We start from the raw sequence: 24,435 nt of genomic DNA on the forward strand, positions 1-24,435 counted from the left end.
ACTTGACAAGCAGCACAATTGCATATACAGAGACTCGGATGCCATAATGCATAGATCACCAATCTAAAACGCAGAGAATCCATAATAGAACGCCCTTGCTATGAGTCTTCCTTCCCGTGGGTGGGCTATGTTTGGAAGGGAGGTGAGAATGCGAAGCAGAGCATGGGAAACATAACCATATACATAGATAAGAAGAGAAAAAAAAAACGAGAGAAGAGAAAGAGAGAAAGAAAAACAGGCTCACACGCTGATGGGGAAAGGGGAAGGGGGGTGGGAAATCAACACATAGAAAGCAAATCAAGCAATGAAAGAAATGTGAAAAAAAAGAAAGAAAAAGAGAGGGAAAAAAAGAGTCTCAAACAAAGTAAACCAACACCATCAAAAAATCACATCCCCAATCCCTCATGATGAGGAATCTCCTGATTAGGATCCTGATCCCTCGCCCACTTCGACATCGATTGCGTAAGTGTATAATCCAAATTCTGCAACCTGTTCTGGAACGATTCAACCGTATTCCAGTCAGGAGGGTGGGTATCTTCTTCACCAGGAGCATCCTCGAGATCCCTTGGCGCAGGTCCAGGGTGACCATGCGCAGAGTGCGAACCGTGTACACCCTGCACCACTTGCACGCCTTGAGCACTGTGCACACCTTGTACACCTACAGCATGGGAGTCGTGAGAGTTGTGTACACCGTGCGAGACGTGAGAGGTGTGAGACCCATGTGCAGCATGTGCAGCATGTGCAGCATGTGCACCGTGTGAGAGATGGTTCCCTATTGAATGGTGGTAGGACTGGATATGACGTGGCTGGGATGAATGCTGGGTTGAATGCATGGACATGGGCATGGCCGGTGATTCTTCCAGTTCCAGATCGGGCAGGTTTTCGAGGTGGTTTGGGTCTAGAGCGAAATATCTTCCATCAATATCATTCGGTACATACACACTCACCGGAACGGCTGTGGAATTACCGTATGAGCCGAGCGGGTAGGGCGGCATCTCTTGAGTTGGCGATTGCATGTCGGGGAGTGGTGAGATGGGGGTGGTGATGCTGTGTTCGTCTGTTGGTTCTGGTGTATAGCAGGTCATGTCGGAGGGTGTTTCTATTGGAATTGGGTTGCTTAGTTAGTAGCTGTGTGTGTGGTTTGGGTGAGGGGTGGGGGGAGGAGGGGGGATTAGATATAGCCCAAGGGCCTCTAGTTATATCAATTCGGTGTAAGATAGATGTCAACTCACGAGGTTCAGGGCTTTGTGGCTCAGTCTCTGGCTCTTTGCCTCGATTGGTATCCCATGATGTCCCATAGCGACGTACGAAGCGGGCGATACGTTTTGGATCGACATTCTGACCGTTTACCCGGAAGGCTGTCTGTTTGCCTTGGGCAGCGCGCTTCTGTTGCTTGCGAAGCATGAGATGGACTTCTTTTGCTTTGATGTTCTTTCGAACATGCCATGCAGCAAGACGATCTTTGTATTGTTTTTCTCTAATGGACTTGGGAGTTAGGCGATACTGCTTGAGAAAGGAGGGGAGATGATAGATCTATAGGATGAAATACGCAAGGCATATTCCAAAGAATCGGAGGGAGATGAAGGTAAAGATGAAGAAGAAAAAGAAAAGGATAGTAGTACGATGCAAAGAACTTATAATCCCTTTCCATGATTCGTTTCACATCTCGTAGTTTCAACTGGTCGTTGCGGTAGAGCTGTTCGATGATTTCACGATATTCGTGCCAGTCGTCCGATCGGCGGGGTCGAAAGACATTTGGCGATTGAGGGGAGATGGGAGTCGAGTAATTATTCTCCATGATGTTTAAGAATGTATCAAGATAGAGTTGTGGTTTCTCATATCATACTTGTCTCATGAGGTTTTAGTATGCAAAACAGAGGTTCCGACGGTTAATAAATTGTTTTAAGGAATGCAAATCATAATATGTTAAAGAAAGAAAAAATCAAATAAAAGTCAATTTATAAAAAAAAAACAATGTACTAAAAAAGATGCTAAAAAAGATACTAAAAAAGATACTAAGGATACTAAAAAGGGTACTAAAATATAGAAATATAAGAAATATATAAGAAATATATAATATACATATTTCTGTAAGTAATATCACAAAATATCACAAAAAAACATCAAAACATTCCAAAAAATCAAATTAAAATAGCAAACAGGCAAGAGATGAGGGCCAAGGAAGATTCTCTCTTCTCTTTGCGGCGACGTGCACGCGGAGGCACGACCCCCTGCTTCCCCGGACGAATGAGCTTGTCCAGTGGACTCCATTGAGCACAGGCAACTTGTCACGATCGACGAGGAGAATATCTCCGTACGGGCTTTGGGTCTTTTTGTTATAATTCTAAGGGTGTATGTTATTTCATTTTTTTCCATTATTATTTGCTTTTTTTTCGATTTAATATTTAACTATCCTATATCTTACTAGTCCTTTTTTACTATATTTTCTATATTTTCTACATTTCTATTAGAATCCGAGTGGATATAGTACTTTTGATCTTTACAGCCTAAGCGAACTATTACATGCAGTGCACTGGCCGCAAATTGGATGCATTTTCCGTTGCCTAGTTGTAGATTGTAACAATATACTCCGTACTCTTATATATTAATACAAAGTATACTCCATCCACCGGTACTTATACTATATTATACTATATAAGAACTATAATACATCCAATATATAACCTGCAGATAAAAAAAAAAAACCATTCGGGAGCGGGCCGAATCTTCCCTGACAGGTCTTTGTCTTCGAGTCTAAAAAGATCCTCTAAAAATCCCAGGTCCGTGGATCAATCAGCCACGTCATGAGGATCTAAATACATACATACATATATATATATATATATATACTACTAAATAGTATACATTAGTAGATCTAGATCTACATCCCCATATGACACCTGCCACACCGAACGTGCCAGATCTCAACTGTCAACCAAAGTAAGGAGTAAGACCGTTAAGCCCGTTAAAAAAACAAATCAGACAGAAATGCGCTTTGATGTCTCTAGACAAGGTTACCCTGTCGTTAATTTCCCCAATTTCCCCTAGTATTCAGTATTTATCTATAAATAAGGGTCAGATCCTTCATCTCTCCGGCCGAGACTCGTTGAAACATACGATGCAAGGTCCGTGCTACCCTTTTTTTTTTGATTTGGTTTCGGAGGACTTCCTAGCGACCGGTCAGAAGTACCTCTTCGTATTGGATGTATATATTTTTATGTTGTCGGGGACTAGGAACATTAGGTAGTACGGAGTACAATGTAAGGAGGTGATGTATTCCCGTACTTATAGGCATGGTACCCTCTCGGCGATTAGATCGATTCCTCTTTTTTTTTTTGCCCCTTTGAAAGTATGAAAGTATGAAAGTATGATCGTCTTTTTTTCTATATCTTTTCCCTCAATCCTACTCTCATATACAACGGTGCACATACCCCTGTTATCACTCTGCACGCGTGGCCCATATCCCAAGGGCTAGAACTCTGCTAAACCCAAGAACTAGCGCTGGGAATGGGGTTGAAGATGGGCTGCAGTGATCTACGGACTTTTTATTTTTATTTTTAATTCTTTTTTTGTCTTTCGGGGAGTAGAATCCTAGTCCCCGATAGGGATGGGTATCTTTGGAGAGCTTTGATATCCCGAGGTCCGAATAAGTGAAATGCCGAGTACTCCGGAGTACAATCATATTTGAGAGGAAAGGGGGTGAAAGGAATATTCAGCTCCAAAAACATTTGAAAAAAAAGAAAAGAGCTAAAAAAAAGCAAAGAAAAAAAAACGAAATAGAAAAGGACATCACATATTTCTCCCCAAATCCGATATCCAAGCTCCAAACTAACCCGCGAATGGAGATGATCTGTTAAAAGTGCGGGGGGTACTTTTTTCCCTGCTCTTTTAATTCCTAATACAATATATATATATACAAAATAATAATAACCGCGCTTTCCCTTCAAAGGAATACAACGGCCATCCCGCGTGGAGTCTACAAAGTACGGAGATATCTGCCGCCGACACGCTCATAGGTCCACGGACCATCGTTCACCGGCTCGGATCGCATGCAGGTACTAGGATGTAGCGCGCAGTCTGGCGATGCATCTCGGAGGCACTTTCTCTCTTTCCGACTTATTGAGGTTCCCCAGTCCTGCACTCAGCCGACATATGTCAGGGGATTGGTTGGGCCTCGTCAATCTGTTGTGACAAGCCAATCAAATCTTGAGGTTAGTCTTTGAAACCTCTGGCACGTCATTGTCATCCCCTATAATGTACAAGGTACATTACTTGGGAGCTTATCGACAAAAGTACGAAAAGTGATGCACTTTGCAGGTCTTCAATTTTCATCCTGCGTGATTTGCTTGCCACATGACTGGCATTTGAATACTTGCTGCAGCCTCACCTTTGTATTTCTTTTTTTTTTGGAACCCAAAAAAAAGAAGAAAGAAGAAAGAAAAAGAAAAAGAAAGAAAAGAAACCAAGAGCTTGGGTTTGGTGTCATGGCTTATTCTTTGGGACCGTTGTCTGTCGGGCTTGTTCGGCGGCTGCCACGGCAGCAGCCGCGACAGCAGCGGAATTACTAGACCCGGTGCTAGCGATATTGCTGGCATGCGCGAGAAGGAACTTGCAGCAAGTGAGCGTGTACTTGCAGGCTCGAGTCCATGTCTCATCCGTATTGTTGAAGCCTAACTTGATGCTGGCATCGCCAATCCGATCCTGCTTGATCTCATAGGGTAATTTCAACCCCGGTGCTGTGGCGCCGGTCTGGCCTCGACGAGGGTTTATGACGGGCGCTGGGGTCTTCTCAACAAACTTTCCCAACTGGCGCAGACACTCCAGGAACGCCACCATACCAAAGTCAAAGCGACGGTGAAGCCAATTAAGATTAAGCAGTTGATCCCCAGACGAAAACAGGTCTAGTTGGGTCACTTTAGGTGCAGCTCCTTCGACAGGCTGACCGGATGGCTGCTTGGGGTATTCAAGCTTGTCAATCCGCGAATTAGATCCCAGAGGCCTGAGACGATACCCCTGGAATTGGAATCCGAGTTTCTCGGCCATTGTAGCCAGAAGTAAGGCTGTTTGTCCCCATGCAGCATTTATTTCAGGCCACTCAACGGAAGGATTGGCCAGCCGACCTAGCCGTAAGCCATTGATGGTACCGAAATATCCATCATGACCAATGCAGAACGCGTCATTGTAGACGTTTGTCCTTTGCAGTCTCTCAAGCTGTTGCGAGTCATGATCATAACGCATATTGAGCGCATCACGTTCGTTTTGAAACTCCGTGAGCGTCAAAGCAAACGCATTGCGAGACCGCCAAAAGTTCTCCTCGTCCGCATCTAGCCGTCGCGAGTCAATTTCCAAGCTCGCAATCTCTGCGTCTAGAGCAGCCTTTTCTTTCTCGAAAGCCTGCAGCTCTGAGAATGCAGCCTGTTCCGCTTCGAGGCTCTCATTCAATGATTTTTCTGCCGCCTGCAGCTCCTCCGTGGTCAGGATCGACCCATTCAGATTCCTAAGAAACGAGATGTAGGCGTCTCGTTCCTTCGTAGACCCAGCCAAGCGTTTTTGCAGTCCTTCCACAAGCAGCTCGGTGCACTCTATACATATAGGATGGTCGATGTCTGAGCGCGCCGAGACTATTTCGAACAGCCGCGTTGTTTTCTCCACTTGATCAACGAATGACCCATCCTCCGGGTTGCGGAGTTGGGCTGATGTATGGTTTCGCTTACTTCGGGCAGCCGAAGTACTCTCACTGACCAGTGGTGGCGCAACTTGAGACTCAGTAAGCATCACAAATGACATATTGCCGCTCTCAGCTCGGGGTATTGCCGGGGGATTGGGCTGGCCTCCTGCACGCGGGGCGGGGATAGACCGTCTGTAAACCGGCGGCGTAGCATGTCTAGAGGACTGGTCATACTTGTCGCGGTGTTCGGGCGGATACGACAATCGTGCTGATGAGGAGACAGCTCCAGTATCTGATACCGTCTTCCCTGTAGAGTCTAGACCGCCTGGTTAGTGGGGATCTGAACGATCGCCTTGTGTGAACTTACTAGATAGTAGGTCAAAAGCAGCTGGGTTAAGTGACTCTATTGAGCCATCCAGCTTCAACGGCGTGCGACACTTCTGGCAATACATGGTGGTTCTAATTCATGATAGTGGGTGTTGTGGGGGAGTGGAAGTTGCGGAGCTCCAAGGGCTGGGAGCTTCGGGGAACGTCATTTTCGGTTTGTTTTGCATTTACCGCATATTTGCTCGCGCTTGCGCCTGCACACCACACTTTCACTCTATGATCGGACACAAACCGCTGCCAAATTTAATTATGCGGTATTCTACCACGCGCTCGATGATAGATCACTTCTGAGGGACGCACGCGCCTCTTGTTTCTTATCCGCAATCATGAACGAGCCGGACGGCGGCATGGACCACTCCATACAGGACAATATGGAACGACCAGTGAAGAGACCACGTCTATCATATACCCCCGAAGACAACGAAGAGCCCCTGGCAGACTTTGATCTCCCTGCCGCGCGCGCGCAAAATGACTCGCGACTGAAGTCTCTCTTCGAAGGCATTTTCGCAAAATATAGCCATGACTTCACCGACATTGGCGATGAGATTGACCTACAGACCGGGGACATAGTGGTTGACAATGGGCATATTCTGGGGATGCGAGGCGAGCACGGTGCTGGGGATCAGACACAATCATGGCTCTCCCAAGCTGAACTGGATAGATCGGAAGAATCTGATGTGGACGACGACAACAACACGCAGGTAGAGGATGAGGAATTTTTTTCTATGGCATCCTCTCCCGGCGGTCACTCTCCGGATGCTCTACATGACGAGTCGCCCTCGAAACAGCTACAGACAGACATAGATAGCTCTTTGGATTTCGTGTTTACTTTTAAAGCATCGGGGACTGTAGGGTCCAGTCCTACGGCCAAGGAGGAACATGTCCCCCATCTCACCAAGCCTATCCCAGTTTCCAAACCGCAAGATCCACTTTGGGCAGTCCCAGATCTCCCCCCATCCTTTTCAACACCCACCGCTGAAACCCGCAAATCAAACGTGGGCTTTTCTACACCTGCTAGGTTTCAATCTCCGCCAGGGAGTGGTTCGGTCTGGGCTTTGCGCAGATCTCGTAGACCACGCACAGAAACGAAACCCAAACCCACGCCGAGTAAGCGCCGACCGGCCGCGAAGCGCAAATATCATTCTAGCCCTGTGACGCGCGACTGGTCGTTTGCGGCTCTGCCAGATGGGAATGAGTCAGATGACCCTTTGCAGGACTATGAGCCATCGCCCACACCATCGAAAGTGAAAATTATCCGTGGGAAGCGCCTCATTCCAACGAAAGAGAAAGATGGTCCATCTACTCCTTCGAAGAAGCCAGCCCCTGTCATCAAAGCTGATGACCAAGGTGATGACCAAGAAGGGGGCGGTGAGACTAGCGATCACGACGATGATGGGCCTGACGCACACCTCGAAGAAGGGAACTGTGGAACAAGCAATGAGATAGACAAAGTGCCTGAAGCATCCCTTGCAGAGGAGGTCTGCGAACCGAATCAGCAAGAATACGGAGTGCCTGAAGAACAACTCCCAGGAGGCTGCGGAGCAAGTGACCAAGAAAAAGAAGCGCCTGAGGCAGAATCAGAAAATGAACTGCTACTAGATTCTATTGTACAATGTGATTCAACTCCCAAGGCCACGACCACGGCCAGCATCCAGGCCTCATCCCCGCTGCCCATGGAAAATACCCCAAGCAAAAGACTGCCCGTGACACCCGATGAAGCAAAGCTTATCGTGTATATGATGTACAAGCAAGAAAAGAAGGCCAGCGACGTGATGCAGCTGTTGCCAGGTCGCGACTACCACACAGTTTGGCACTGGTTCTACAATCACTGGACCCGCCACCTCGCCAGTCCGCCTCTCCTTTCCGCTGCCTGGTCGCAGCCTGAGCTGGCAGCTTTGTCCCAACTCAGCACCCAATCGGATCTTACCTGGGGTCAGATACAAAATCGGTTCAAGGGCCGGTCGCGACATGAGATTGAGTTTGAGCTGCTTCGTGCCTGCGTTGGTGAGGGCTTTACCTCTGCAATGATAGGGAACGTCGAGGAACACGTGGAGTCGGAAGAGGAACAGCAGGAAGAAACGACAGAGGAAGATGATACGGACGACGACGAGATTAAGGACGAGTCGGAATCTGACGTAGGCATGGATGGAATCGAAGATGAGTCGGGGGATAACAATGCTCCATCCGAAGACACTGCCCAGGAAGAGCTTCAGCAGCCCGGCATCCAAGAAACGACCGACATAAGTGTCAGTAAGGTGTCAGCTCCCAGCACCTTCCTGGGCATTTTTATTTAACTCCTGAATATGGTGATTGGGTGCAAATATACTAATAGGGTGCCAGTGATCGACGATCGATGAATCTATGTATCCACATCCACATCCACATCCATAACCACTACCATACCATATTCAATTAATCTATCTATTGAAAGTCCTCGTCCCGTGCATTCATAACATCCTCAAGCTTAGTATCAACAGCGCCACCAACATCTCCTGCCTTAGCCCAGAATCGAGACAGATGTCGTGAGCCAGAGTCCGAAAGTACTGTGACAATCCGATGACCAGGGCCAAGTTTCCTGGCTGTCTTTACAGCGGCGATACCTAGAATCCATTAGTAAAACACTGGTGTATTAGGCAAGGAGTTAATAAACCCACAGTTCACTGCACTGCTACTCCCAATGAAGATCCCGTCCTTCTCAACAAGCCACCTCGCCATAGCCAAAGCCTGCGCATCAGTGACACGCACCGCGTCATCAATCATCTCCTTTCCAGCCTCGAAATTCGCCGTGACACGGTTAATGCCAATCCCCTCAACGATAGTATCAACCTGACGACGTCTCCGCGTTCCCTCCCTCTCCTTAACATCAAACATAACACCGTAGACCACTCTATTAAAAAGCCCACTCCCCTGCGGATCGGCCAACACAATCGTAATTCTCGGCAGCAAGGGCTTCAAGTACCTCGCCACACCAGAAATGGTCCCGCCCGTCCCAGCCCCCGCTACAAAAGCATCAATGCGGCCCCCACACTGGGCGTACAGCTCTGGACCAGTGCCTTCGTAGTGGGCGCGCCAGTTAGCCTCGTTCTCGAATTGGTCGGCGAAAAAGCCCCGGCCACGGGTCATGCGTTCGTTTGGCGCGGGGAGATCGGATTGATCTTCCGCTGACGCAGAGGTAATGCCCGATGAGGCCGTGTGCGTCTTAGCCAGTGCTCGTGCGCGATTGACGAAGTTGTCCTTCTCCACTATTGGTGCTGGCGGCACCCGGTCTACGATTGCTCCGAGTTTCAGCAGCAGGTTAGATTTTTCAATTGCCTGGTCGGACGGTAGGCAGCTGGGTTGCATGTGCATTAGTGTTTTTTCGTTATTGGGGGAGAAATCGGAGTGGCGTAGGCATACATGTGTGCTAGGTAGCCCTTTGCACGGGCTAGAGTTGCTAGCGAGATGCCGGTTGATCCCGAAGTTCCTTCGTAGATTGTGTCGCCTGAATGGGGCGTCAGGATACCTTGTTCCTCTGCCTGGTTGGTGTTAGTGATGCTGGTTTAGTGCAGAGGGAATTTTTTTTTTCGTTTTGTGTATTTTGGCATACAATTTCAATCATGCTTAGTGCAACTCGGTCTTTGGAACTCTGGCCAGCGCCATTCAGAAACTGTGGGCGTTGTTAGCTCTTTTTCGGAGTGGTATACGAAATACTAAGACTAGGTACATACCTCTGCTTTGCCTAGAATCTCACATCCCGTCTCGTCTGACAATGACTTGATTCGGAACAAAGGGGTGTTTCCGATGCAGCCTTCAATGCCTTCCACGATAGTGGGCGGGCCAGCTCGGGCGATTAGCCCATTTGTTGGAGATATTTGTTCTGTCACATTATCCTCACGCTTTGGACGCGTGAGTTCTTGGTATGTGAGTACTAAGCAGACACCGGCCACGAAGGCTGTGCCTATATACGCTGCCGAATGATCTGGCATCTTCCAATGCCGTTTTATGTCTTGAAGCTTGAGGTTATGTGCATAGACCGAACATTTGAAGCTCGGACCATCGGGCTTTTTTGATGGAAAATAGGAATCAGCATGTACTTCCTCGATAAAAAGGGATATTGAAAGCCAATTCAAAGAATTCTCTTTGTATTCAACTTGTGTTCGGCTTCAAGAACCATGTAATTCCCAAAACGTCGAAGAAGTTGGAGGTTATGAGTTTTGCCTGAGGCACGTGGTGTGTCATGCCTGAGGCCAGAAAGGCTATCCGGAGACAATGTCGTGCTTCTTCCCCGGAACGACCGTAAGAGCTTAGCTCTGCAACCACAATGGACTCACCAGTCCTTTCCCAGCTGTTCCGACAGCTCTTCCGCCATCCATCATGTCGATCATTAAGGCGATCACCTTCCGTACTTGTCCGGCCACAATCCCGATCATTTCTTACGCGGCGCACACCTCTCAACGTGAAGCGCAAACCACACGATGATGTCCAGCTCTGGACTAAACGAGGAGACTACCCCAAAAACATCGATGAGGAGTATATGAAATACCCGACAGTGACGGCAAAGGAGCTACGCAACCGCCGCGAACGGCCGCGGCAGGTCAAGATGCTGACGCGCGAGTTCATTGACGGTGAGTTCGGCAGCTCAAGTGCAACGAGACTAGTTCTGACATTGCGCTTTTAGACAGCCTCTACAACCCGCATTACGGATACTTCTCCAAACATGCGACCATTTTCAGTCCCGGAGAACCGTTTGACTTCAACAACATCGAAGACGGGCCCGCGTTCCACAGACTCCTTGGTCAACGATACACGGAGTTTGAAGACAAGCTTGATGCGGAGAACCCAGATATCGCGCGGCAACTGTGGCACACACCGACAGAGCTCTTCCGACCATATTATGGCGAGACAATTGCTCGGTATTTGGTGTCAAACTACAAGCTGACCCTATACCCGTACCACGACCTGATCATCTACGAGATGGGCGCAGGAAACGGCACAATGATGTTAAACATTCTGGATTTCATCCGCGACACCGATCACGAGGTGTACCAACGCACCAAGTTCAAGATCATTGAGATCTCGCCCGCGCTGGCAGATTTACAGTACAAGAACCTGACCGACAAGCTCACTGCCAAGGGACATCGGGACCGCGTCGAGATTATAAATCGGTCTATCTTCGACTGGGACACATACGTTCATTCTCCATGTTTCTTCCTGGCTCTGGAGGTTTTCGATAACTTCTCCCACGACACCATCCGCTACAAGCACGGCACCGAAACGCCACAACAGGGTGGTGTGCTGATCGATTCCGACGGCGAGTTCCACGAGTATTACAACAACCAGCTGGACCCAGTAGCAGCTCGCTTCTTGCGCGTGCGCCAAGCCGCCGCCCGCCGTCCTTTCCCGAGTCCGCTGGGTCCACCACTCCTCCGCGGCCTCCGCTCCGCCGCTCCCTTCCAAAAGGAATACTCCCTGCCGGAGTATATCCCCACCCGACTGATGCAGTTCTTCGATGTCCTGAATCAATATTTCCCAGCCCACCGTCTGGTCTCCAGTGACTTCAGTTCTTTGCCAGATGCTGTGCCCGGAATCAACGCGCCGGTTGTGCAGACTCGGTATCAGCGACAGACAGTGCCGGTGTCGACTCCTTTTGTATGTGGATCATTTCTGTGATGTGAGCTTTGAATCTGGCTAATTTTTCTTCGCAGGTCCACCAAGGCTACTTCGATATCTTCTTCCCGACGGACTTTAATGTCGTCGAGGATATGTATCGTGCTATTACAGGGAAGCTGACGCAGGTCACGAGCCATGAGGAGTTCGTGAACCGTTGGGCTTACATTGAGGATACAGAGACGCGGAATGGGGAGAATCCGCTGCTCAGCTGGTATAAGAATGCCAGCATGTTGATGACCGTGTAGATAAATATCTCGATGTCAATATCATTTAACTATGCGTTGTGGGTTTTACTTACCGCACAAGCTCCTTTGTTTACGTGGGAATATATCTGCCTCAACCGCATGTCTTCTTGAATAATAATCTAACCCGACAAACAAAGGGTACTCAACTCAAATACCTCGGTGAAAAAGAAAAAAAAAATGATAATCCTCCAATTACTCCCAGCGCAGGATCGAAACCCTCGCCAGTTTCACCATTGACTGAACTTCCCAATACGGTATCACCCGGGCTCATTGTTCCATTCAGTAATCAGATGACCTCATGTCTCTCACCCACTCAGCCATCCAGGAAGGATTATTAGCCAACTAACTTGAACTGCAGTCAAATAGACTGAATCCTATCATTTAAGCCATGGTATTCAACTCCAACTCTCTCCTAATATTGTCTCACTGGTCTATAGGATATTAGTCTTATGCTGGCCTGTTAGGTAGTCAAGCCTAAGAAGGGGGAAAAAGTATGAGTCCCTTTACACATTCTCACAATACAAGACTTTGGAAATTATCGTCATCTTGGTCACACGTCGGAGCCATCAAATATGTAGATTGTTCTGGTATATATATGAGAGTCCCACGATACCAACGAGCCGGTAGATTCAAAATATTGAGATGCGAAACATGATCTCGGATGATAAACTCCAGAATCTGCGATAAAAGGCCACTCATGGGAGTGACGATCATTGGAACCATCCTTAGATGGTTAGATGGTTGCTTGCCAGGTAATTGGGGGAAATTGTGAGCCACCGAGAGACAGCCATGTCCGGCGTCTTCCACAAAGTTGATGGTGAACATGAATCAAGGCTCTAGAGACACCAATTTGACCAGTTTGATGATCCCTGACTCGAAGTTGGAGATGTCAAAGTCGCGGAAGTTATATCACCGTCGCGCTCTCGGGTCGTGTCTCAACAAACCGAGCAGTCTGCATTCCCATAGAATGTAAAAACACATGAATAACTAGCATCTAGCTTTGTCCCCTAGTTCTGAGGAATCTGAAACACGATATTAACGAGGTCTGTCATATCCTTGACCCCAAGCTCCTTGAGAGCATTAAGTATCTGATCGACCGTAGTCTGAGGAAGCCCCTTCTTGTTCTTCGAGTAGATATCAATGCCAGCAGGCGTGAAGATTGTTTTAGCAAAGTAGGTAACAATCCACTGGTTGTCATCATCGGTAGGACCGAAACCAAGACACTCCCAGTGTGAGCTCGCGATCATCAGCCAACCTTTGCCGCGCCAATCCCAGGCGCCGGGTTTATCTGGTGTTGGGGTGTCCACGCCATGAACGGATTTGATTATCTCAGAGTCAAGGGCTTGGTATTGTACCAAGTCGTCGAGCTTCTGGACCCCGGCTGTATCTGCGGGGAGTAGCTCGTAGGTGATGTTGACGTTGCGCTTGTCTTTCCACAGGGGAAGGGTAGAGTGGGTTACGTGCCATGTCCCGACTATAAAGTCGCTTGGTGGAACGCAGGTAGCTTCTTCGCTAGAATTGAAGTCTGGGGGTCTGACAAAGATAGAAGACATGCTTGCTCAAGCTCTAGGTCTATGATGGTGGTGTTTAAGGGGCGAGAGAGGGCCTTTGGTGGCGGATCTGGGCCGATCGCTACCACATCGGTGTCATCGTCGATCCGCAAAATCCTAAATGATGGACACTAAAAGTCTCTATAAAATATGTTTGAGTAGTATAACTCACGGCATAGGACCCCAAAACAGCAGAAGAAACAAGTTTGAAGAACATATACTTTCCTCAGTGATGTCGTGAGCCATATCTAGAACTGCAAGACAGTGGTGTACTATGCATGAAACCTCGGGATATATTGCGTAAACAACAATTAAAAGCTTAGATTGATGAGGCTGAAAGGAGTTATGGTAATAGTATTCTCGTTACCTCAAAACAAGGTATCGACGCTATTAGCTTATGCTAGAAAGGCAAATAGCGTGCGCATGGCGGGATGGTGATAATACAAAACAATGGACATGTATCTCATCTTGATACCCCCACTAGTATGCTGCCTCTCAATTCATCTCTTCCCTGATACAAGCAAGCAGCTCAGTGTTTCGAGTCGGGTGAAGGCTGACTGTGATGAGGCCAGGTTGGAGTTATGCTGAGGTCGTTAGTTTGTATGAAGGTAGGCAGGGAGAATGCAGTTTGGCCAAAGATCGGCTGGGGGAATTTGGAACTGGCGAATGCCGACTGAGCAGAGGCAGGCTTCGTAGGAGCGACCTTCCATTTGGGGATGCTAGATCGAGGCCCAGTAGGAATTCGTTGGATTCTATCCCGTAATGAGGTATCTGGTGCAATAGAAGCAGTTGTCTTGGGAGCGAAGATGTTCGTCGGTTGGGTCAACGTGCAACAAGGGAAGCCTGACTGAGCAACGCTAGACTTCGCAGGAGCGGGCTTGTTCTTGGGGATGCTAGATCGAGGCCCAGTCGGAATTCTTTGAACTCTTTCCAGTAAGGGGGTGTCCGGAGCAATAGGCTTCGGGGCGAGGATGGTCGTGATGTTCACATTGTTCAGTACAACACGTGAATCCATAGGGATACCGGCTTTGCTGTGGAGCCTACCAAGGGCGGTATCTAGTTGAGCGAGAATGGCAGTGTTGAGCGTGGCTGCAGTGACTACCGGTGCAGGGTCAACTATGGGCACAGTAATCTTGACGTTTTGAATAATAGTGCGCCGGCCACGCTGTTTGCGCCATATATGGTCGGGGATAAATAGTCTGCAGTATCGCCAGGAGTGACCGACCTCTGCACACTTCCTACAGAATGCAGTGCATATCCCAATGTGTCGCTTGTCACAGCGATAGCATCGGGGACGACACGTGCCTGGGTGAGATCTCGCTCCACAGTCCTGGCAGAATGGGGGTGGTCTGTACCTAGGAGGGTAGTCATCGTCGTCATCCGGGTCTTCAACTCTGGCATGCTTCTTCGCAGTGCTGAAGATTCCCTCATTGTTAGATGTTCTTTGGATGTTCTTTGGATGCAATTTACTCACGTGGGTTCCATTGTGACTACGCCGGAGAAATAAGTAAGCGAGAGAGAGAGAGAGAGAGAGAGAGAGGAGAGAAAGTCACGAGGGGGTTTTGTGTACTTGGACAGACCTAACAAGGAAGGAACAACTCTGTCACATGATAGTCAAGTCAAACGGGAAGGCGCACATTTTTGTGTGTGAGAGAGAACAAGAAAGTAAAGAAGGAACCGATGTGAGAGAACCAATCCAGTAAATAAACTCAATGGTTTGCAACTTGCCTCAGCAGAGTCCATGAGGTCTGCTTGGCCTGGTCTTCCAGCGGAACACAGTAATACAGATGCATGAAAAGCCCAAGTCGAAAACTAAGCGCTACAGTGTTTACTGAAAGCCTCTAGCAGGCACGCCCGCTACTGGGTCATTGATCAGTACCTTTTCGCTGATTTTCACTTGGTTCGGGTGCTATCAGTTCAAGATGCAATATAAATCTCAAAAAGAGTCAAACAACCGAACCAAATCGACTCCTTTTTGCTCTGGCGATAACACTTCCGGATATCCTACTTGCGACTTGTATGAACTTGTCTAACTCTAATATACACTATACCATGGTCGGCTTTGCTGCGGATTACTGCTTTCCTCAGTTAAGCGTACACACTCGCCTGTACTAAAATGGCCAAAATTTTATCCACACAAGGTATATAGTAGTGAGATAGCTTTAACAATGGTCACTTAAGATAGTGATAGCGGTGCACAGATCCTCGCAAGCTTTGCGTCCCCTAACTAGTGGGGTTGACTAGGAGTTACTGTCCAATGATAAGCCATTTCTCTGTGATCAACATGCATTAGAGCCCCAAAACCTCCCACCTTAGCCCAGGAGTTTCAACCTCTGGATATAATTATCAAACTTCACTTCCACTCCGTTTGCGAGTGTATAATCCCACCCAAATCAGCCAAGTGATCACACTTCTCGACCATGTCTTCGGATCTCACTGGAGATGACTATCTCAGGGAGTACCCACATGTGAGCAAAGATGTGATGGATTTGCAACTTGTTCAGTTGGCTTTGGCTGTGGCAGCGGTTGGATTTGTCCTAGTAAGTCTTCATCTTCTTCGCAAAGATATGAGTACGGATAAGAGAATGCATAGAATAGCGCATTGACCATTCGAAGGCTGCATATGTGGATAGGAATGTTACTGCGACATTCATCGCATCCTCGACGCCAAGAGAAGAACGGTGGAAATTCTCCAAACATAATTTCCGAGGCTTACCAATCATCGTTGTTCATCGATTATTGAAAATTTCTCTTCTTTCCTTATTCCCTGCGCGTGGCTCCAGTGTTATCAAGTGCTTTCTCCTGAGTGTGATATCGGACCTGACGCTTTCAACTCTCAAGGTAGCCAATGTGCATACCGTCCTCAATTTACACTCGCAAGTGCCTTTGCATCGACGCATTTTCAATCAGTCGATATGGTTCGATATCTTCCCGGCTACTTTATTGTATAGCACTGCGTGGAACTCGTGCTTTTATCTTACCATCTATGCCATTCGTACATTGGGGTTTCTGGATCATGAGTTCACTATGGTCTCAAGAGAAATTGCACTCTATATTGCTTTTATCACGTTTGGAACCACATACTTTGGAGCCATGGTCCCCGCACATGCTATTTTTATCCGTGTCGCTGTTTCCGTGAATCCATTACAAGACAATCGCAGACAGAGGACCAGGAATCTGGATATCAAGGGCAACTGGGAAAGTTTGCCATGGTCTGTTCTTGTGATGCTCCTAGGGCCGTTTTATATCGTCTTCATCTTCGAATTCGTAGCTGTGTCCTGCATAATGTTGTGTTCCCTCATATACTTCCCTGAAATTAGGTACAATGAGGTGGGTCGGCTCTTTGTCAAATACGCTGGGTAGTCTGATCTTATTCATGTGGGATGTTCTGATCAACAGAAGACCTGAAAAAGCAAGAATTAATGACAGCGAATTGGCGGTATTCAATTTGAGGGTTCCATTGCAAGCCAAAGCCGATCTGGCCATCTACGGATGCAGATGAAGCATTCTGCTCAACGCTCAAGCTGGAGGAGCCAGCTCAGCACTGTCTAGTCGGGTTCTGCGCCAACATTACTGAGATGAAGGAATATGAATCTGTGAACCTCCAAATGACACCTGCATTAATTTAAATCTGTAAACCCAACATCTACCCATTCAATACTTGATTCCTCACTACATATACAGCCTGGGTAGTAATTCAATACCCAAAAAAACCAGCAAAAAATGTATTAATTATACAGTTGCGATGGATTGGCATGTTTTTATTGTTTGATAAATAGTGGGGGCCTAGTATAGGCCTCAATGGGCACTATAGGCTCAAGGTAGAAGCCTATAACCCATCGACGGGCCCGAAGGATGGGCCTAAAGCCTAACCCATTAGTGGGCTGGGTTGGGCTGGGCTTTGGGCTTTGTGGGCTTTGGGCTTTGTGGGCTTTGCAGAGGCCCAACTGTTAGTGTGTTTTCTTCATTCGTTCATTTTCTATTTTTGGTTGCTCCTGTCGCATTGCTAGTGTTTAGGTTGGGTGCGCTTGACCGATAAACTAGCCAAATTCAATAGTTCATCTTGCAGTTAGTCGAGTTGATGGGTGCAGTGCTGTATGTCAAGACCAATGTGCCGCAATCTATAAGGGTAAGTTCTCCTTTTTTCGTCTTCCATATGCGCTCTGGACGACAACAAACTCACTAAACCAGTCGATTAGATGTCAGACTCATAACCGTATTCAGCCAATCCATCAACGCCTTCAACCACGTCCTAATGTCAGACGGTAGCTTCGGCAGCGCAGGCGCCCCTGGGGCTCTGGAAACAGCGTTTTAGGAATTTGTACTGACATCAATGGCTCAACCCGAGTACCCTCAAATCTATAGTTTCTATACTCTATATGACCAACGACGGGGAGAGTATCACGGAATTGCTCCCTGAATGCCATTGATTCTCCTCCTTCGTATATTGAAAGCATAGTCAGTACTGATATATCTCGATGGTTTGTAGCAGAACTACCTTGTCCCACCCGTTGTCGGACCAATGGCTATAATATTTATAACATCCTCTTTTCCCTCCCCCGTTACCCAAACCCAAATCAATATCAAAGTCCGTCTATGAGTCTCACACCACTAACCCAGTTTGAAGCAGCAAAACTCGCCTTCCTGAAGCAATGAGACACCTTCCTCATGATCGAGAGAGCCATTATATTAGGAATGACTAGGATGCTTTTAATCATTTGTAGTGTGAGTGTTTGTTTGCTTGGGTTGTCATTATGGTGGTTGGTTTTGTTCAGTGGAGTTTCCCTTTTTATTAGATGATATTGACCTTGTGAACGGGATGCCTATCTGTGTGCAGATTGTTAGGGTCGATTTGCAAAGGAAAAGGCCGTGGCTCCTGAGAAGGTCGCTGATGAGTTGATGAATCCGACTCCCTTTCATCCATACCACCGGAGAGACCACCTACGTACTTGGGCAAATTCAAGATAGGAATAAATGCATTCATGAAACATATACATGAGGAAGTGCTTTTTCCTCTATGGCCTGTAGATACCATCTAAGCAGCCATCAAACGATAAAAAGTAGATACAATGCAGCCAGGCCTCGCCAGCCAGAACCCAGAAACCCGAAAGATATATCCGATACCTTTCCATGTACGCAACCAATAGATCAATCAACAATAACCTAGAATTCGAACTCCTTGCGGAAAATGTTCACGTCCATGCCGGCGACAACCTGGTCAGCCAAGTCCCGACGACCCATCTGGCTGAACACACGACGCAGCGTGTCGTACAGATTCGTGCTCTGATTCTGGCTGATATGTAGCATGCGCTCGAGACGCTCGTCGTCGAGGCCATCTGGATGCACTCCGTCGCTGATGATCTCACGTGCACGCTCGCGGCCCTCCTGTTCCACGACGCGGTGCATGGATAGCGCGCCTAGCAGGTGCTGTGCGGCTTCTGGATAGCAGCCGATGTTGATGCAGGATACACCTAGGTTATAGCGGGCACGCACGAAATTGGGGTTGATGTTGAGGGCTTGCTCATAGGCTTCGATGGCTTCTTCGGAGCGGCCGGAGTTAGCGAGGGTCGCGCCGAGTCGGTTCCAGAGGAGGTGGAGCTGCTCTTGTTGGTTGGTGCTGCCGGTTTCGGTGGAGGTGAGGGCGGCGGAGAAACAGTCCACGGCCTTCTCGTATTCTTCGGCGCAGTAGAAAAGAACGCCCAGTCCGACTTGTACGTCGGGGTCCATCTGAGCGCCTGAGGGGGAGAGCTGGGCTGCTTGGATGAATAGTTCTGTTACGCGGTCGTGTAGGAGTTGTCGGTCTGTGAAGCCGAGGTCTGAGTCGCCGGATACTTCCTTCGGGTCGATGATTGTTGGGTACTTGTGAGACAGCCAACGCTCGAGTGTGCGGTAGGCGGTTGAGTCGTAACCTTCGTTTGTGTACGAGACAGCCAAGCCCATCAATGCATCTAAATTCCCGGGATCGACCTTCAGGGCTTGTTCCAATGCACGAATAGCGGGCAACTCCTTCTCGTTCTGCGCCTGCGCAGAGCCTAGCATCGTCCAAGCATGCACATGTTGCGGGTCTTTTTGAACCGCAGCCTCAAAAGCTAGCGCTGCCAGCGACAAATTACCACCCTCGCGCATGATCTTCATTCCCTCCTCGAAGGGATTACCGACAGCCTGGTAGACATTATCCTCCTCAAACATATAGTCGCCAAGCTGGGGATCCCGGAAGCGAGAGTTAAGACTATCAAATCCATCCCAGTCACCGAGATCACCAACATGCAAATTATCGGTGACTTTAAAGTCATCTTCCTCGGCAAGTTTCCTGCTCGTTGCGGTCTCAGCCTGGACCCGTTGCCATACAGACTCAAACGCGTCAATGGAGGGCACTGACCTGTCCAAATCATTCAGTTCCGCCTCAATTGCCGCATTGGCCTCTTCATCCGTCCGGGCCTCGTTGCCAACCGTCGCAGTCTCCATCTCAGCAAACTGCGCCTCCCAATTCTCATCGTCGAGCTCCACCATCCGTCCCTTGCCCTTATCCTGTGTCTGTCCCTCCATAGGCCCCTGCTGCATCCCCATACCACCCATCATAGGCTGATGCATCATCCCCATACTGCCCATACCGCCCATGAAACCACCCATTGCCATCGACCGCTGATACCCCGACATCATAGGCGACGCGTTCTGGACAACGGGGCTCGACGTCTGCGGCATACCCATACGGCTCTGCTGTTGGAAGCGGGCAAATTCGGCAGGATTGAACCCGGATCCGTTATTCATTTGGCCCGGAAATGCGGCTTCCATGCGCGCTTGCTCGCCCGAGTCGAACTCTCCTGCCCACCCAGGCGACCCAGTGCGGGCTGGCTGCGTCTGGAAATTATCCAACTCACGACGCATGTGCTCCATTGCGAACGGTTGCGGCGAGGGTCCGTTTAGTTGTTGTCCTGGTTGTTGCATGAATTCGTCCATCATCTAATAAGGAGTTTCCCAGCGCTGAGGTTAGTTGTTGTTTTCTTTTGCGGGCTTGTTGCGGGCTGTATGGCTCACCTGGTCCTGTCCTCCCATCATGTTGTGTGAGCGCATGCCTTCTTGCATGCCTGGTCCCCGGCCGACCAGCCGGTCGCGCTGTAGTGATTTATCATCCTGGACATGCTTTGTGAATTGTGTGAGGGGGTTCCCTGCCGTAGAGCATTCTGCGCCACCGAGGAACGACATAGTAGAAATTTGGGTTAAAGGTGAGGTAATGAGGTAAGTGTTAATGTAAAAATGAATTCGGAGGGAATTAGAGGCAAGTTAAAGGCGAAGGTGCATCCCCGGATATATCTTGACGTGGGGTTCAAGAGCTTTCCGCCTCCTTCAGCCGAGGTTCCCCGACGGAGTTTGTGTGGACCACGGAGTCACGAGATTCATGAGATATCAGGTACAATCATATGTAAAACATTTACTCTTTGAGATAATTGAATGCTTCATTTTCTGGCTAACTTTTTGAATTCATTTATTTGTTACTATATTTGTTACTATTCATATACAGTGGCGTTCGCTTTCGTGAAACGCCACGTCGAATCGGGGTTTCTTAGTATATTCAAAGCCAAGTCCCCAGGTTTACTAAAAGAGTATCAGCATGCTGATCGCAAATTTTGTGAGAAAGATACTGACCATGAACCGCTTTTACTTGAGTATAGGCCGAAAGGGCATATTCACCCAATTCCCTCCCAATACCACTCTGCTTGTATCCACCGAACGGAATAGCAAAGTGGGAGTCTTGCGAGCTGTTAATCTGTTGAGTGTCAGTATATGCCATGAATAATTATATCTGTGAGTACATACCCAAACCATGCCAGCCTGGATAGCAGCAGCGACATTATGAGCACGGGTAATGTTCTCCGTGAATACAGCAGCACCAAGTCCATACTCAGTATCATTAGCCTTGTCAATCGCATCCTTCTGGTCCTTGAAGGACTGGATAACGACAAAGGGACCAAAGACCTCCTCTCGTACGACAGTCATATCGCGATTCGTATCCTTGAAGATAATGGGCTTGACGAAATAACCCTTGGCATCCGGGGAAGGCTGCTCATCTCCAAGAACAAGCTGTGCGCCTTCGCGCTTGGCAGTCTCGAGATATCCCAGAATGCGACTTTTCTGCGCAGCAGATACTTGAGGTCCGTGGTTAACTTGGGGGTCGAATTGGCTTCCGACAATAGAGTTTTCAATAGTGTACTGCTTGAATTTCTCGACGAAAGTCTCGTAGATACTCTCCTGCACATAGATGCGTGAAGTGGATGTGCAGATCTGGCCCATATTGGTCATGATGCCGACGTGCGACCACTTCACTGCTTGGTCGAGGTTGGCGTCATCGAAGACGAGCAAGGGGCTCTTGCCTCCTGTCTCGAGGGTAATCGCCTTCAGATTCGAAGCTGCCGCTATCATAATGGCTTTTCCGGTGTTGGTGCTACCGGTAAAAGCGATCTTATCAATGTCCTGGTGCGACGCCATAGCGGCGCCGGCAGTGGTGCCGGGGCCATTGACAACGTTTACCACTCCAGCGGGGAAGCCTGCTTCCTTGATCAGGGAAGCGAGGTAAAGGATTGAGAGCGGGGTTTGTTCAGCAGCTTTGATGACAACGGTATTGCCGCAGGCGAGAGCAGGTCCAAGTTTCCACGCCGCCATCTACTTCGTATTAGTATTGCCTCAACAGCCTGAGAGAAGGGTGCGCTTCCGCAACATACCATACTAGGATAGTTCCAAGGAATGATCTGCCCACACACTCCAATAGGCTCATGTCTCGTGTAAGCCAACTTGGCATCACTGGTCGGGATGGTCCGCCCCTGGATCTTGTCTGCCCAGCCGCCGTAGTAACGGAAGACAGAAATGACCTCGGCAACATCCTCGCCCAATGCCTGTTCGTATGGCTTGCCGTTATCCCATGCATCGATTGTGGCGAGAATGTGCTTATCGCGATCGCAGAGATCTGCGAGGCGAGTCAATAGGACGCCTCGGTCATATCCGGTCAGGGATTGCCATTCTTCTGACTTGAAGGCATTTCGAGCAGAGGCTACGGCGAGGTCGATGTCCTCTGGGCCAGCGGATGAGACACTGGCGATCAGGGATTCATCGAAGGGGTTAACAGTTGATAGAGTATCGCCATAGACAGAGGGGACGAATTCATTATTGATGAATAGTCCTGTTTAAATAATCAGTCACTGAACCCAAGCTGAGGAATTGCACTTCTCACCAGTAGGTTGTAAATAGGTGGTCTGGTTAGGAGCCGTTAATTGGATAGATTGAGCCATTGTGAAAATGTAGATTGGAGTTTCTGGGGGTTTGCAGAATCATAGACTTGGCTTTTATATCTTACAACATATAGTGGACAACCAGCAAATGTACCCGAATAACATTTTTTCGAGCCAAGCAAAACTTGTGGCCTATCTTTTTGCCTATTTGGGAAATGTGGATCCCTATGGGAGGACCCGCGATACTATGGAGTCCGGGGAGTTTCTTTGACATCGAAGACATCGAATACGAAGATCGCCTGGCCCAAATACTTTCCCATTTAGGTTATTATCGTGTATCGATAAAAATGCCTTATCAGGCAAGCCACAAGCCCATATACTGCCTGTGATAGGTTCAAAGGTCCTTTCAATCGGAAACATTGAGGAGATAGAAGAGAATGGGACTGCTAAAATGAGATGCATGGCTTAGCGTAAAATAAAAGCCATCCTGTGGGGGAATCGACCTCGGGCCAGTTGGATGTCCCAATTAGGAAATGATCCTATATATGTCACTTCAAAGACAAGCTGTCACTTCTGGATCTGCCCCGGTTAGCTCAGTGGATGGGGGCTCGGAAGTCTGCCTCGTGGGATGCTGAGCGTGTATATCTTCAATTGGTTCTGGGCTTCATGACCCCAGGGCACAGTTAAGGTCGCTGCACCTCTTAAGGCTGAACAGGGTAGATGGATGAGGCCCCCACACCCTCAGGGTAATTATGACCGGGTCCGAGTTTGAAGGGGGTAGCGGTCCCAACAAATGAGGTTCGTGGGTCTGGAAGTACCTCTTCTTTTTTTTTTTTTTTTTGCTTGGCTATTCTATCAAACCTCCACAATTAATTAAAACGTTGTATAGATACCTTTTTTGGGTAGCTTGAAGGCCATGGTCAGAATACTTGCCGTATCTGAAATGCCCCATTTTTCTGTACATTCTCCAAGAAGAATGCTTTAAATGGCTATTTAAATAGTTTGGCTACTTCCATTTCCTCTGACTACCACCTAGACTCCTAACCTCCTCTCTATCTTCCTCGCTGCCACTTGTCGCATCCATCCTTCAAATCCACCAATACAACAACCATGCAATTCTTCAACTACGCCGGCACCGAGGCAAACTCGGAATCCTTCCACTACTCACAAGCCGTCCGCATCGGAAACACTATCAAAACCTCTGGCCAAGGTGGTTGGGACGAGAGTGGCAATGTCCACCCCGACGTCGAGAAACAAGTGGCTATCGCTTTCGAGAACGTCGAAAAGGCACTGAAGAGCGTTGACTCGCGTATGTCGTGGGAAAATGTCTATGCAGTGCGCAGCTATCATCTCAACATGGATCAGACTTTTGAGATAGTCACCGGCAATTTCAAGAAGGTATTTCCTGGTCATCGACCCATTTGGACTTGTGTCGAAATTGGAAAGCTTGGAATTGAGGGAATGGTGATCGAGATTGAGGTCGAGGCTCATTGCCCTTACTAGTTGGGTTTTCCTTTCGGGTTTTATCATGTGATGAATTCGTGTATATTACTTGCAAATGGAAACATATATTGTAACCTCGAAAAAGATCAAGTGCGATAATAATTGCAACTATTTATCTGTGAGATAAAGAATGACTGCGAAATGGGAGCCAAGAGGTCCACATATGGCACTTGCGACCTTTCTATTTTAGTGCTCACCTCTTGCCGCTTTTG

At 48.2% G+C, this 24,435-nt stretch overlaps 10 protein-coding genes across 10 annotated transcripts; 3 read left to right on the forward strand and 7 right to left on the reverse strand.

Annotated features, from left to right (window-relative positions):
• Nucleotides 1–386: 386 nt before the first annotated feature.
• On the reverse strand, nt 387–1,798 carry N7479_001219 (Clr5 domain-containing protein; the record flags this gene model as incomplete). Its single annotated transcript, XM_057248916.1, has 3 exons — nt 387–1,099; nt 1,233–1,477; nt 1,623–1,798. 3 exons carry the CDS (start codon nt 1,796–1,798, stop codon nt 387–389), a joined length of 1,134 nt encoding a protein of 377 aa, XP_057113348.1.
• Nucleotides 1,799–4,482: 2,684 nt separating this feature from the next.
• On the reverse strand, nt 4,483–6,120 carry N7479_001220 (beclin 1; the record flags this gene model as incomplete). The annotated part of the gene is made up of 2 exons (XM_057248917.1): nt 4,483–5,993; nt 6,036–6,120. 2 exons carry the CDS (start codon nt 6,118–6,120, stop codon nt 4,483–4,485), a joined length of 1,596 nt encoding a protein of 531 aa, XP_057113349.1.
• A 261-nt stretch (nt 6,121–6,381) lies between these two features.
• Nucleotides 6,382–8,349, forward strand: N7479_001221 (Myb-like DNA-binding domain protein; the record flags this gene model as incomplete). Its single annotated transcript, XM_057248918.1, has 1 exon — nt 6,382–8,349. The coding sequence occupies one exon, from the start codon at nt 6,382–6,384 to the stop codon at nt 8,347–8,349; it is 1,968 nt and encodes a 655-aa protein (XP_057113350.1).
• A 127-nt stretch (nt 8,350–8,476) lies between these two features.
• Nucleotides 8,477–10,020, reverse strand: N7479_001222 (putative cysteine synthase; the record flags this gene model as incomplete). The annotated part of the gene is made up of 5 exons (XM_057248919.1): nt 8,477–8,655; nt 8,710–9,386; nt 9,452–9,570; nt 9,642–9,701; nt 9,763–10,020. The coding sequence occupies 5 exons, from the start codon at nt 10,018–10,020 to the stop codon at nt 8,477–8,479; spliced, it is 1,293 nt and encodes a 430-aa protein (XP_057113351.1).
• A 335-nt stretch (nt 10,021–10,355) lies between these two features.
• Nucleotides 10,356–11,949, forward strand: N7479_001223 (class I SAM-dependent methyltransferase; the record flags this gene model as incomplete). Its single annotated transcript, XM_057248920.1, has 3 exons — nt 10,356–10,659; nt 10,713–11,683; nt 11,740–11,949. The coding sequence occupies 3 exons, from the start codon at nt 10,356–10,358 to the stop codon at nt 11,947–11,949; spliced, it is 1,485 nt and encodes a 494-aa protein (XP_057113352.1).
• A 1,007-nt stretch (nt 11,950–12,956) lies between these two features.
• N7479_001224 (uncharacterized protein) lies at nt 12,957–13,502 on the reverse strand (the record flags this gene model as incomplete). The annotated part of the gene is made up of 1 exon (XM_057248921.1): nt 12,957–13,502. The coding sequence occupies one exon, from the start codon at nt 13,500–13,502 to the stop codon at nt 12,957–12,959; it is 546 nt and encodes a 181-aa protein (XP_057113353.1).
• Nucleotides 13,503–14,028: 526 nt separating this feature from the next.
• N7479_001225 (uncharacterized protein) lies at nt 14,029–14,984 on the reverse strand (the record flags this gene model as incomplete). Its single annotated transcript, XM_057248922.1, has 2 exons — nt 14,029–14,914; nt 14,974–14,984. The coding sequence occupies 2 exons, from the start codon at nt 14,982–14,984 to the stop codon at nt 14,029–14,031; spliced, it is 897 nt and encodes a 298-aa protein (XP_057113354.1).
• A 3,678-nt stretch (nt 14,985–18,662) lies between these two features.
• N7479_001226 (tetratricopeptide repeat protein) lies at nt 18,663–20,702 on the reverse strand (the record flags this gene model as incomplete). The annotated part of the gene is made up of 2 exons (XM_057248923.1): nt 18,663–20,459; nt 20,535–20,702. The coding sequence occupies 2 exons, from the start codon at nt 20,700–20,702 to the stop codon at nt 18,663–18,665; spliced, it is 1,965 nt and encodes a 654-aa protein (XP_057113355.1).
• Nucleotides 20,703–21,069: 367 nt separating this feature from the next.
• Nucleotides 21,070–22,780, reverse strand: N7479_001227 (Aldehyde dehydrogenase N-terminal; the record flags this gene model as incomplete). The annotated part of the gene is made up of 5 exons (XM_057248924.1): nt 21,070–21,092; nt 21,144–21,264; nt 21,315–22,157; nt 22,217–22,671; nt 22,723–22,780. 5 exons carry the CDS (start codon nt 22,778–22,780, stop codon nt 21,070–21,072), a joined length of 1,500 nt encoding a protein of 499 aa, XP_057113356.1.
• Nucleotides 22,781–23,830: 1,050 nt separating this feature from the next.
• N7479_001228 (YjgF/Yer057p/UK114 family) lies at nt 23,831–24,223 on the forward strand (the record flags this gene model as incomplete). The annotated part of the gene is made up of 1 exon (XM_057248925.1): nt 23,831–24,223. One exon carries the CDS (start codon nt 23,831–23,833, stop codon nt 24,221–24,223), a length of 393 nt encoding a protein of 130 aa, XP_057113357.1.
• Nucleotides 24,224–24,435: the final 212 nt, after the last annotated feature.

The sequence above is a fragment of the Penicillium vulpinum genome, assembly GCF_028829585.1.
Source record: "Penicillium vulpinum strain IBT 29486 chromosome Unknown utg000001l_segment0_segment0, whole genome shotgun sequence".
In the NCBI taxonomy this organism is placed as follows: domain Eukaryota; kingdom Fungi; phylum Ascomycota; class Eurotiomycetes; order Eurotiales; family Aspergillaceae; genus Penicillium; species Penicillium vulpinum.